At 36.8% G+C, this 13950-nt stretch overlaps 1 protein-coding gene across 4 annotated transcripts in view; it reads right to left on the bottom strand.

Moving 5' to 3' along the window:
- Positions 1-687: 687 nt before the first annotated feature.
- The window catches only part of ZDHHC14 (zinc finger DHHC-type palmitoyltransferase 14), a 317691-nt gene continuing 304428 nt past the window's right edge, over positions 688-13950 (bottom strand). For 2 of the 4 annotated variants that reach the window (XM_051997999.1, XM_051998000.1), the window contains exon 9: positions 688-2026. In XM_051997999.1, the coding sequence (XP_051853959.1) occupies positions 1625-2026 (402 nt within the window). In that variant the 3' untranslated portion in view covers positions 688-1624. The remainder of the gene's footprint in view (positions 2027-13950) is intronic. The other 2 variants (XM_051998001.1, XM_051998002.1) reach the window with 1 other exon arrangement.

The following is a 13950-nucleotide window of genomic DNA, read 5'->3' as shown; positions in this document are numbered from 1 at the left end:
CTATTTTGAGCTTGCAGAATTTAATTTGTCCTGAGAAGAAATCATTGCAGGTATCTGAAGAGGAAGGCAAGTAAAGTACATGGCATACTTCTCAATATCAAGTTGGGTCCCCTGCAATTGCCCCTGAGTTGATTATTCCTTAAACGAAATACAATGTCCTTCCTAATCCCTGCCCCAAGTTATAAATTGAAAGGGATGAGTTGGTAATTTTCCTAATTCTAATCTGATTAATGGCCTGGTTAAGAGAAATGAGCCCTGGAGATCTCAGCACATACTTGCCACAGGTTCCTTTGACTAACTCTTGGACACCTCCAATAGGTTCCCTGTTTTCTTTCCTTTTGCCCTCAGCACACAGAACAGGATGAACAGAGGAGAGAGCCAATCTCCTATTTGAATGACTCCTTTATCTTCTGTCTACAGCAGCATTGAATTTTACATAATGCAAACACAAGTGAATTCCCTCAATAACAAACCATAAGCGGACAATCAGTGCTTAGAAACAGGACAGAAATTCACCTTCTTACCCAAGAAACCTTCCCATCAGTATGATATCCATTGATCTGATTCACTATGAATTCAGGCTTATTCTCTGCCAGTCTATTTCAACAATCACAAACCCTTTGCTGGTCCTCCAGAGGGTTTTGTCTTTTAGGCTTTATAAGGATAACTGTACGCAGATCCAGAAAATGGAGGATGGCATTTTTATTGGATGTCCACTGGAAATCTCACCCGCAGTAGGGAGATTCTAATCCCCTGCAGATATGGCACAACACAATACCTAATCTAAATATTTAACAGAAGATGAAATCATAAGAAATGTGATAAAACCCAGGAATATTGTAGGCACCACCAATCCACAGATAATAAAATTGAATGGTTGAGAAATAATAACATTGTCCATTGGTTTCAGTTTGATAATTGTCCTTCGATGAAACTGAACTTGGAAAGTCACAACTTAAAAAAAAAAAAGCAGCACTTCTTGTTGATACCAACACCATTGTGACACATACTAAATGTGGCATGTAAGCCCCCAGCTGGTCTCTTTTTCTTTAAAATTTTTTATATTAATAAACAATGGAAATTGCCAAATTCAAATATTAGTAGTATAACACTTAAGTGCATTTCAGTCTGACCACAAAATATCATAAACTCTTAACCAGTGTGTATTACAATAATAGAGAACACAGAATGTGCCATTTATATCCCAAAATCTTTCTTCTACTGAAATAAAAATTCAGAAATATGACTCCAGCTGTTGGGAAATTCCCACTTGCCCAAGGCTTCAGAAAACTGGACTGTTGGTATCAATTTCAGTTTTTATTAAGGATGGGAAGGGGAGGAGGAATTGGGGAAAGGGAAGGAAAAGTCAAATAAGACAAAATTAAGAGCTTTAGGACCTGCCCCCAAATGCCCCCTGAAATCGAACCATCTACTTTCTAGATGTTCGTTTAACCAACAATCGGAAGTCCTCCTCATGAGACCACGAGGCTAATGAGAAGACGGAGTGTTGGGAAGTTCTTTGCTGGGAAGATCGCTTTTGTCGGCTTCTGCAGGTGGTCTCCAGAAGATCAAAGTCCCAGGAAAAGTGCACCGCGCCTCCCCCTGTGCCGACCGTCCACATCGGTCAGACTGAGCTGAGCTTTACAAGGCCACGGACTGAGTCTTCATGCAATGAGTCTTGGCTGGCCAAGCTTAGGACATGCAGGGTGTGACTGTGCGTGATGGGACTGCCCGTTGACAACATCCCAGGGGGTGAAGGGGCTTCCTCGGGTGTGAGGAACTGGTGGCCATCATGATCCTCCTTCAATGGTATCATATCTGTCAAAACAGTCTCTGATGTGAGATTGGGCATGGAGGAGGGCGGTGTGGGCTGCCCCAGGGACAAAGTGGCACAGGGGGTGCCCAGGGTGGTCTTTCCTGGCAGAGGGAGCTCCTCGCTGGTCAGGCTGGGTTCGCTCTGGAGCAGCGGGGTAGCTGCAGCCTGCAAAACGAATTTGGTGCTCTGAATGCACTGATCTTGGTCACACTGGAGAGCAGGAGGCAGCCGGAAAGGGCAGCGAGTTGGGGAAGTCGGAGGCAGGAGCAGAGAGTGAAACGCAAGGGCAAGAGAGGCATGGAGAGAATAAGATGTGAGAAGAGAAAAATTCATTAGTGATGATTCAGTTAGACAACTGCCAAAAAGCACTGCATGCACAGATATCCAGGTTTCACTGTGGTATTTACGGCAACACGGGAAATATTCATACCGGCATCCAAATAACCCACTTAAATGAACATATTATGTATACTGCTCTGGTAAATATTTATGTAACAATGGTAGTATGTCCATCTATACAACCATAATTTTATTTTTTATTTTTATGATTCAGTTTTTTTTATTAAGGCTTTTTATTTTCAAAACATATGGCATGGGTAATTTTCAGCCTTCATCCTTGCATAACCTTTGTGTTCCAAATTTTTCCCCTCCTTTCCCCCCACCTACTCCCTCTAGATGGCAAGCAATTCAATATATGTTAAACATGTGCAATTCTATATATATTTCCACAATTACTGTGCTTCATAAGAAATATCAGATCATGGACATGGCTCTTTTCAACAATGAGATGATTTAAGCCAGTTCCAAAGATGTTGTGATGAAGAGAGCTTTCCACACCCAGAGAGAGATGACTGTGGTAACTGAGGGTAGATCACAACATAGCATTTTCACTTTTTTTGTTGTTGCTTGTTTGTATTTTATTTTCTTATTTTTTTTCCTTTTTGATCTGATTTTTCTTGTGCAGCAAGATTATTGTATAAATATATATGTATATATTGGATTTAACATATATTTTTAACATGTTTAACACATATTGGATTGCTTGCCATCTAGGGGAAGGGGTAAGGGAAAGGGAAGGAAATTTGGAACACAAAGTTTTGCAAGGGTCAATGTTGAAAAATTATCCATGCTTATGTTTTGAAAATAAAAAAAGCTTTAATAAAAACATATATATACATACATATATGGTATATATACATAAATACATATACACACACATATATATTAAAAACATCAGATCAAAAATAAAAAAATGCAAACAAACAAGGACAAAAAAGTAAAAATGCTATGCTGTGGTCCCCACACTCAGTTCCCACAGTCCTCTCTGTGAATGCAAATGGCTCTGTTCATCATAAGATCATTAGAATCTTTCCCCTCCTTTCCCCCCACCTACTCCCTCTAGATGGCAAGCAATTCAATATATGTTAAACATGTGCAATTCTATATATATTTCCACAATTATTGTGCTTCATAAGAAATATCAGATCATGGACATGGCTCTTTTCAACAATGAGATGATTTAAGCCAATTCCAAAGATGTTGTGATGAAGAGAGCTTTCCACACCCAGAGAGAGATGACTGTGGTAACTGAGGGTAGATCACAACATAGCATTTTCACTTTTTTTGTTGTTGCTTGCTTGCATTTTATTTTCTTATTTTTTTCCCTTTTTGATCTGATTTTTCTTGTGCAGCAAGATTATTGTATAAATATATATGTATATATTGGATTTAACATATATTTTAAACATGTTTAACACATATCACCTGAATCATCTCATTGTTGAGAAGAGCCATGTTCATCAGAACTGATCATTGCACAATCCTGTTGTTGCCATGTACAATGATCTCCTACCATCATAACTTTAAAATAGATTCACTTAAACAATTGTCATTGCCAGCATCAAGGAAGAGAAATATCAAATTGCTTTGCCATTTTAGGGAGGGAGAATGTGATGGAGAGGAGAAAATTTAGAACTCAAAATTTAAAAAAGTTAATGTTAAACAAGCAAAATACTATATCTATATACATATGTATATATCCTTTTATATACTATGAGGGGTTTCTTCCATATAGTTTTTAAAATATAGTAAGAGAAAGAAATTGTAGAGATATAGTAGCCTGGACAATTATGATATCCATTGCTGGAGGGATGAATTTACCCACTGATGAAATCACAGATCTGCTAGAATATTTTTGAAATTTGGAAACTTCTGAATCCCAGGAATTGACTGGTCTCCATAAGCCTAAGAATGTTCTACTGCTAAACATTCATTATTGCCGTCATCAACACCTTTGGTTCACTTAAAAATAAATATTTAATGTTTTACATGATTGCACATATATTCTTTGTTAAATTACTTACTGTCTGAGGAAGGGAGGAATATGACAAAGGGAAAGAAAAAATTTAGAACTCAAAATTTTTAAAAATGTTAAAAATTGTCTTACAATGTAATTATTAAAATAAAATACTTTAATATATGTATATATTTAAAATAAATATTGATTTATATTTTTACATCAACATTTTTCTAGTATCTCCTTTTTTCCCTCCTCTCCCTCTGATTCATTTTTAATTGCTTATGAGAACCTAAGAATTTTATAGGATGAACCATACTTTTCTTAAGATAGTCTTAAACTGTGCCTTACTTTAAAATCATAGAATTTCAGAGTTGCAAGAGACCTTAGAAGTTGTTTAGTCTAACTCATGCATTTCACAGACAGGAAATTAAGATTAAGGGAAGTGACTTGCAAAGATCACATAGCTAGTTAAGGGCAGAGCCAGTACCTAAAACTGTTAAGCATTTTCTTTTCCCACTATAGAAAACAGTTCCCCTGGATGGTTCAGTTTGGTTCTCAATGCTTAACAGAAGAGTATGGCATACATCACATTTTTACTGACTCATTTTCAGCCAGTTATGAAGTTTTCAAAATGGTGCAGGAAAGGCATAGGCAGTGGATTCCTAGATTCCTATTTAGTCTAAGACCTGGTTGAGAGACAGTTTGAAATACCTTTGATATGACTTAAACATCTTAAACTTTGTTATCAAAGGTTGAGATGCTTTGGACTAAACTCATTAAAGATGTTCAATTTGCACCAATTGAAGTGGACTGTGGGAATTGACTGTGGATCACTAGAGTATTTTCTCTTTTTTTGTTGTTGCTTGCTTGCATTTTGTTTTCTTTTTCATTGTGTTCCTTTTTGACCTGATTTTTCTTGTGCAGTATGATATTTATACAAATATGTATAGAAGAATTGCACATGATATATTGGATTACTTGCCATCTTGGGGGGAAGGGAAGGAAAAATTTTGGAATACAAGGTCTTGCAAGGGTGAATGTTGAAAGTTATCCATGCATATATTTTAAAAATTAAAAAAAAACAACTTTAATTTAAAAATGTTCAAAACCATTCTTTCTATAGTACAAAATACAGCGTACCCACCGTAACCTGATAGAAATTTAAACTAGACAATAGATTTAAAACAGTGGATTTCTGTCTTGTGTCTTTAGAATACAGAGTTCTATAAGCATCTTATCTACTGTAAGAACAGGGGTATTACAATGATATCAGTTACTTCTGTGACCAGGACAGATTATTGTCTTCCTGAAAATCTAAAAAGCATATATTATTTCCTTATCTTACTATATCATACATGTGTTTGTTTCTTTCCTCTCCTTACTACATTTCTCTCACTGTTCTGAGAAAAGTACCTTCTTTCTGATTTTTCCATTGTGTAAAGTCCATGGTTTTACTCATTCAAGAACTAGAAGAGCTAATGGTGGATTTTCAGAAGGATGATGGGTGCTACATTTTTCAATTCTCTTTTTCTGAATGTGTGGCTATATGTCAGTTTGGGGACAGTGTAATGATCTGGGCTGAGGGAGAAGAGCTCAGTCATATGAGTAGCTGAGTAGGATAGACCACCAATTCATGGCAGTCGAATGATATATGAATAGTTATTATTAGAACTTCCTTCTAACAATTCTTAAGCATGACAGAGTCACAAATTTATAAGAATACACATTTTGGATAAATTGTCAAAGGATTTGAACCAGTAGTTTTTAGAAGATTCAAAGCTATCTATAATCATATGAAAAAATCACTATTGATTAGAGAAATGCAAATTAAAACAACTCTGAGATATCCTTTTATCACCTATCTGATTAGCTAATATGATAGGAGAGAAAAATGATAAATGTTGGAGGGAATGTAGGAAAATTGGGTACTAATATACTGTCTTTTCCTTTTCCAAACAGGATTAGAGGTATAGATCAGATAGGACCTTGGACAAAGTCATCTATTCTAACTCCTGCATTTTACATTTGTAGACATTGAGGCACAAAGGTTAAGTGACTAAGGTCACAGAGCTATTAGGTATCTGGGACAGAAATTTAACTCATGTCTTCCTAAACTGAGATTCAACCCTCCATCATCTCTACCACCCGGCTGCTGCTAGCTATATAATCCATACTCTTTCCAAACAGGCTTTCCTCAAGCATAGGTCAGACCATGAGATTCTCCTGATCCAGAAACTTCAGGTGCTTCCTCTTGTCTCTAGGATAAAATAGAAACTTCACTATTTGGCATTTAAATCTTTCACGGTCTGACTCCGTTGATCTTGCATTACTTCCCATCCTGTACTTATCTCAGCCAAATTGGCTTACTTGCTGTTCCCTGCAAATGACACTTCATCTCCTGACACTTCTCCTTTGCACAAACTGTGCTTCATGTCTGAAATGCAATCCTTCCTCATCTCCACCTCTTGAAATTCTTGGCTTCCTTCATCGATTAGTTTAAGGGCTACTTCCAACAGCAGGTCCTTTCCTGATCTGCACCCCCCCCCCCACCTCCATCCCCACCAAATTACATTGCATCTATTTTATACAAATTATGCTTGGTCTTTTTTGTTGTCTTCCCAGTTTCCTAAGGAATGTAAGCCCCCCGAGGGCAGGAACCATTTAATTTTTGACTTTCTCTTTCCAGGACAGTGCCTTGCATATTTTCCTCATAGCACAAGGCATGAAAGAATTGCTTTTTAAAAAATATATCAAAGTAAAGACTCAACCCTTAGGGAAAAGTTGAATTTTTCTCTAGTCCAATAATAGCAATAACAAACAACTCTCATTTATAGACATTCCTTTCACTTGATCTTCACAAAAATTCATCTCTATATAATGCTATAGGAGTTCTACATACATGATTTTTTGGGTCCTCCCAAAGACCTTGGCAAGGGGAAGATATGAGTATTTTTATTCTTACCTTGTACATAAGGAAACTGAGGCAAACAGAAGCTAAGAGACTGTCCTAGAGCCACTTAAATAATAACTTATTGAAGCTGAATTTGAATTGACTCCAAGGCCAGCCTTACCTGCTGTGCTACCTAACTGTGAGGTGGATGTTATTATTATCCCCATTTTACAGATGAGGACATCTGAAACCCAGAAAGGTTCAATGACTTACTTGTTCAGTAGCTAATAAATCACAGTTTTGACAGCATATCATCTGATTCCAAGTCCACCGTACTTTCCACTGTAGGACTTAGGCTCATTGAAGGTATGTGGGAGTGAAGGGAATGAGGATGAGGTCAAAAGAGCAGGTTTAACTTGATATGAATTTTACCAGTTTGACCTCGAATCCTTCCTGAAGCCCACTGCAACCTGGCTTTTTTTCTCCTTGAAGGGAATTTCTGCTTCCATTCTTATATTTTCTAATGGAATGTTGAATACAGCTCCTTCAGTAGCTAAGCAATTGACACTAAGTCTGGTTTCTAATTTCATGTCAACATTGTTTTTATGTTAAGTTTTTTTTGCAATAGAACTCTGTACAGTTTGGGGACAGTGTAATGATCTGGGCTGAGGGAGAAGAGCTCAGTCATATGAGTAGCTGAGTAGGATAGACCACCAATTCATGGCAGTCGAATGATATATGAATAGTTATTATTAGAACTTCCTTCTAACAATTCTTAAGCATGACAGAGTCACAAATTTATAAGAATACACATTTTGGATAAATTGTCAAAGGATTTGAACCAGTAGTTTTTAGAAAATTCAAAGCTATCTATAATCATATGAAAAAATCACTATTGATTAGAGAAATGCAAATCAAAACAACTCTGAGATATCCTTTTATCACCTATCTGATTAGCTAATATGATAGGAGAGAAAAATGATAAATGTTGGAGGGAATGTAGGAAAATTGGGTACTAATATACTGTCTTTTCCTTTTCCAAACAGGATTAGAGGTATAGATCAGATAGGACCTTGGACAAAGTCATCTATTCTAACTCCTGCATTTTACATTTGTAGACATTGAGGCACAAAGGTTAAGTGACTAAGGTCACAGAGCTATTAGGTATCTGGGAGAGAAATTTAACTCATGTCTTCCTAAACTGAGATTCAACCCTCCATCATCTCTACCACCCGGCTGCTGCTAGCTATATAATCCATACTCTTTCCAAACAGGCTTTCCTCAAGCATAGGTCAGACCATGAGATTCTCCTGATCCAGAAACTTCAGGTACTTCCTCTTGTCTCTAGGATAAAATAGAAACTTCACTATTTGGCATTTAAATCTTTCACGGTCTGACTCCGTTGATCTTGCATTACTCCCCATCCTGTACTTATCTCAGCCAAATTGGCTTACTTGCTGTTCCCTGCAAATGACACTTCATCTCCTGACACTTCTCCTTTGCACAAACTGTGCTTCATGTCTGAAATGCAATCCTTCCTCATCTCCACCTCTTGAAATTCTTGGCTTCCTTCATCGGTTAGTTTAAGGGCTACTTCCAACAGCAGGTCCTTTCCTGATCTGCACCCCCCCTCCACCTCCATCCCCACCAAATTACATTGCATTTATTTTATACAAATTATGCTTGGTCTTTTTTGTTGTCTTCCCAGTTTCCTAAGGAATGTAAGCCCCCCGAGGGCAGGAACCATTTAATTTTTGACTTTCTCTTTCCAGGACAGTACCTTGCATATTTTCCTCATAGCACAAGGCATGAAAGAATTGCTTTTTAAAAAATATATGAAAGTAAAGACTCAACCCTTAGGGAAAAGTTGAATTTTTCTCTAGTCCAATAATAGCAATAACAAACAACTCTCATTTATAGACATTCCTTTCACTTGATCTTCACAAAAATTCATCTCTATATAATGCTATAGGAGTTCTACATACATGATTTTTTGGGTCCTCCCAAAGACCTTGGCAAGGTAGAAGATATGAATATTTTTATTCTTACCTTGTACATAAGGAAACTGAGGCAAACAGAAGCTAAGAGACTGTCCTAGAGCCACTTAAATAATAACTTATTGAAGCTGAATTTGAATTGACTCCAAGGCCAGCCTTACCTGCTGTGCTACCTAACTGTGAGGTGGATGTTATTATTATCCCCATTTTACAGATGAGGACATCTGAAACCCAGAAAGGTTCAATGACTTACTTGTTCAGTAGCTAATAAATCACAGTTTTGACAGCATATCATCTGATTCCAAGTCCACCGTACTTTCCACTGTAGGACTTAGGCTCATTGAAGGTATGTGGGAGTGAAGGGAATGAGGATGAGGTCAAAAGAGCAGGTTTAACTTGATATGAATTTTACCAGTTTGACCTCGAATCCTTCCTGAAGCCCACTGCAACCTGGCTTTTTTTCTCCTTGAAGGGAATTTCTGCTTCCATTCTTATATTTTCTAATGGAATGTTGAATACAGCTCCTTCAGTAGCTAAGCAATTGACACTAAGTCTGGTTTCTAATTTCATGTCAACATTGTTTTTATGTTAAGTTTTTTTTGCAATAGAACTCTGTACAGTTTGGGAAATTGGTTCAATCTTGACAGGATGGAGGAATAAGAGGAAGCCTCTCTGATTAAACATACATTTTCTGGCAAGTATCCCAGGGATTTGAATATAATGTCTTTGCTAAGAAGTTTACTTGAAAAATTACCATTTGGAATTACTGATGACAGCTAGTACTTCTATAATGTTTCCAATTCTCCATGACTAAATATAACCTTTCCATATTCCTGGAGTCTTGCCAACAAATATAGTCTCAAGATTCCAGTTGTGAGAACTCACAATCCCAAATTAGTTGTTCTTTCTTGAAATGAGAATCACATCAGTTCTCTCATGAAAATAGGTTTTCACCAATGGAAATCTTCCCTGATTTGAAGGTAAGACGAAACGGAAGCTTGATTCCTTCTTTGATGATGGAAAAGAAGGTTCTCTCTATTCATGATTTTCAGGTAAATTCTATTACGGGGATTGACAATCTGTGATACTTAGAGAATTACAAAATTTTGAGCTGCTCTCTAAAGACCAACTGCTATATTTTAATATATTTTGAGAAAAGTAAAATCTGGCAATTGTTGCTTATATTATTAGGTGGTAACTAGGTGGCACAATGAATAGAGCTTGGTCTTGGAGTCAGGAAGACCTGGGATTGGAATATTGCCTTAGACACGTAGCAGCTATATGACCTGGGACAAGTCACTTGACCTTAGTTTTTTAATCTTTAAAATGGGGATAATAATATCATTAACCTCACAGGGCTATGAGGAGCAAATGAATTAAAGTGCTTTTCAGACTTTAAAAGCGTATATAAATGCTACTGATGAGGATGCTTTTTCCCTCTTTAGAGAAACATTGTGGTGTAGTAGACAGAATGCTTCTATTGCTAGCTATGCAGTCATGGGCAAATTGCTTAACTTTTTGGGGTCTTGGGTATTTTATTGGTGAAATGAGGGGAGTGAACTTGATAGCCACTGTGGTCTCTTTCAGCTCTAAATCCTCATTTTTTCTTCACTTTCTTCAAGATTCCTTCAATTTTAGATCACACATATGTTTGTCCCTCCACTGAAGTGGATAAGTGGAGAACTTCTCTGAGAGATGACCAAACCTGCCATTTTTTCATTTCCCAGTTGGCTGCACCCCTCTAGATGCCTCTAGCATGCTCTCCACGCTGAGTACCGTCCTTCTCACTCCTACTCCCCTTTTCAGCTTCCTTCTGAATGTTATTTTCCTTTATTAGATTATAAGCTTCTTGAGGGCAGGGATGTGAATGTTTATTGACTAATAGATTTGTTTTCTTTTTCATCCCTCTTTCTTCCTAGTTCCTTGTTTATTTCCAACCATGGTCACTATTAGTACTGCTTAGATTCCCCCATGACATTCAAAATTAAAGACCCAACTGCATTTGGTTGCCTTTCTTATTGCTCCTTTTGATTCAACCTGTTGACGTTACAGTTTGATGTATTCTATGTGAACCTAAGCTCAAAAAAGCATCCTTTTTTATGCTTTAAAAAATGTAACAAGTTCCAAGGGGCATTTTCATAGATCTTCTACTTCACCACTGCCAAAGACATGCACCATTAAAAATGGAAACAAACACTGGCTGAATCGCACCAGTCAAAACTGCAAGAAATATGTTTCGTCCAGTTTATCAGGGATAGAGCTTAAGGGCTTAAATAAATCCAAACATATAGCTGGGAGAAATATACTTTGTCTTTTTTAATCCACATGAGAGCCACACAGAAGCAAGCACATAAATACTGGACAAAATGTCTACTTTATTTTCAGTGTAGACTTGAGTCCTTGACTTTAGCTACTGCTTTTTAAGTAGAGTTTGAGAACAAACAAAAATGCTATTTCTGAGCCTAATACAATTATCTGTATTTCTTTCTGGTTATTGAAGGAGAGCTAGTATAGGATAATGGATAGAGAGAGCTGGCTTAGGTGCCAGGAAAATTGGGATTCATGGCACATGTTGGTTGTGTGACCCTGGGCAGATTCTTAGTGCCTAAAACCACAAGTTGAAAAGAAGGGGATGACTTACATTGGTAGAGGGAAGTGTCTCATGCAGGAGTTCTTTGTACTGAAGAAATTACATATCAAGTTTGCCTCTATATTAACAATTGTTCTTTTCCTCTCATTCCTGATTCTTCCATTTTATTTTTCTGGGGATGTTATGAGTGACTATAGTTCTTGGGAATATCAACAAAAATGTCCACATGCAGTTTGAAAATATTTTATAATGTTTTGTAATTTTCTAATCCAATAAGTACCAACTGTGTACAAAGAACTTTGCATGGCCCTGGGAATACAAAGACCAAATGAACCATAACTGATCATCATTTGAATGCCCATATTCAATTTTTGAACATATAGTTAAATGGGTGAATGAGGAATTGATTATTCCTGTTGGATAGCTTCCATATTGATTTCTGGCTGATTCCTAAGCATTGGCCAGACCATAGAGCCAAAAGATTATAGAATCATAGATTTAGAGCAAGAAAGCATTTAGAATACAGAAAAGATCTCTGAGAAATTTCTTAGTCCAGCTTATATCATTTCATAGAGGAAGAAACTGACTTGCCCAAGAAAATAAAAGGGGAAAAGTGACCTGTGTGATTAGATTGCAGGTCCACTGAATCAAATATATTGATACCTTCTACTCCCACAGGAGAGTGAATAATTTCATCCTATCTGAGCTTATTGATAATATAATTCAATGAGTCCATCCATAGAAATCTACAATATTGCTACTATTGTCCTCATTTTTGTAAAAATCATTTCTAGACTGGAGACATTTCAAAAAGGGACATTAAAATACTCATGGGTGGAATACTGAGATGGAAAATGATTAAAATTTTCTCCTCATGTCTCCAAACTGCTGGAATTCTAAGGGAGATATTCTTTGTATTCTAAGAGTAAAATTCTTTACGTGCATCTGCAATCACATGTACAGGGATTCCTCTTAGATTTTTTTACCCTTCACCTTTTGGCTTTTCTGTTTTTCCTCTTACGCTTTTCCTTTTTTTTCTTCTGCTTTTCTAGCAAGGCTGCCAGTAAAGGATGACTCTATTCTTCCCTCTTTTCTTATTAAAATCTTCACTATACCACGTCTGTCTTGGCATATGTGTCCAGTAGTCTTTGGACTGAGGTCATACTTTAATGAGTCCTACAAACTGCAAATTCCCTAGTAAAAATAAGCACCCATGTTAATGGAAAGTAGCAGTTTACTCAGTGAAAAGAGTAAAGTGAGAAATAAACACTGTCATTTCTTCCTCATACTAATATATCTGAGAAATTCTTTATGAGTTAAATGGAACAGAAAGCCGGTGTCTAGTATTGGCCAGATCAAGTCATGTTTCTCTTATTGCACAAAAGGTCATATCTATAGTAACAGGACATTTGCATTATTTCAATTATATCACTTTGATAGCTGATTCACTGCCCAAATGAAGTTTTGGCATTTGGAGATATGAATTTTCACATCTGTTCAATACTATCAAATAGTAAAACTGATCTAACTAGGGATTTTTGCTTCCTGTTCTGGCTATAATTTACCAGTACCCATATAATCTTCAATAACAGAGTATAAGAGGGTGTAGAAGTCTTGAAAATTTTCAGTTCTAATTTCTAGGATACTATTTTATCTTCAATTTCTATTTTCCTTTTGTACAGTTTTATAAGGACTCATTTTCATTTTAGGCTTCAGATACTAGAACCTAAATACAAAAGCAAAAGGATTACTGAATGAAGACTGAAATAATCTTGACCAATAAAGATATTTGACTCACTGTTTGTTTCTTCCAGGAGGACAAACGTCATCCTTTCCGATCAAAAGACTCAGGCTTCATAATTACATGTAACATTTATGACTGGTAAAGGGGATAGCAGCAGGTTAAGCATCCACTGGTCTCATGGGCACAGGATGAGCTCACTTTTGGGTACTATTATTCTAGAGTACCGTCTCTGATCTTTGACACTGCTTTTATACTAGGCCAAGAATTCCCGTAGGGCCTGCTGGGACCACCTATTTGATCCTAGTGTTTCCTTAGGCAAAGGTTTTCATGGCTGTGTATAATATCTGACCACTCATAAAAGACTAGCTAAAATCAGTTCATATAAAATCAGTATCATACATACATACATATTATGTTTGGACTGAGGAAGAGAGGTGCAGGAAAGGTGAAAGAAGGATTTTTTTGGGGGAGGGGACAGGGTGAAGGAAATTTCCTTGAACTGGATTATCACAGATTTTTAGTTTGCATCTGACCTACTCTAAAGCATAAGAAACTATAGAGACAATATATTGTCTAAAATGTAATGAAGGTGGGGGTAATGACATATTCAATCT

This window comes from Antechinus flavipes, chromosome 4, assembly GCF_016432865.1.
Source record: "Antechinus flavipes isolate AdamAnt ecotype Samford, QLD, Australia chromosome 4, AdamAnt_v2, whole genome shotgun sequence".
In the NCBI taxonomy this organism is placed as follows: Eukaryota; Metazoa; Chordata; class Mammalia; order Dasyuromorphia; family Dasyuridae; genus Antechinus; species Antechinus flavipes.
Note: the sequence above shows the minus strand (reverse complement) of the source record. Positions and strands in the feature narration are given on the sequence as shown.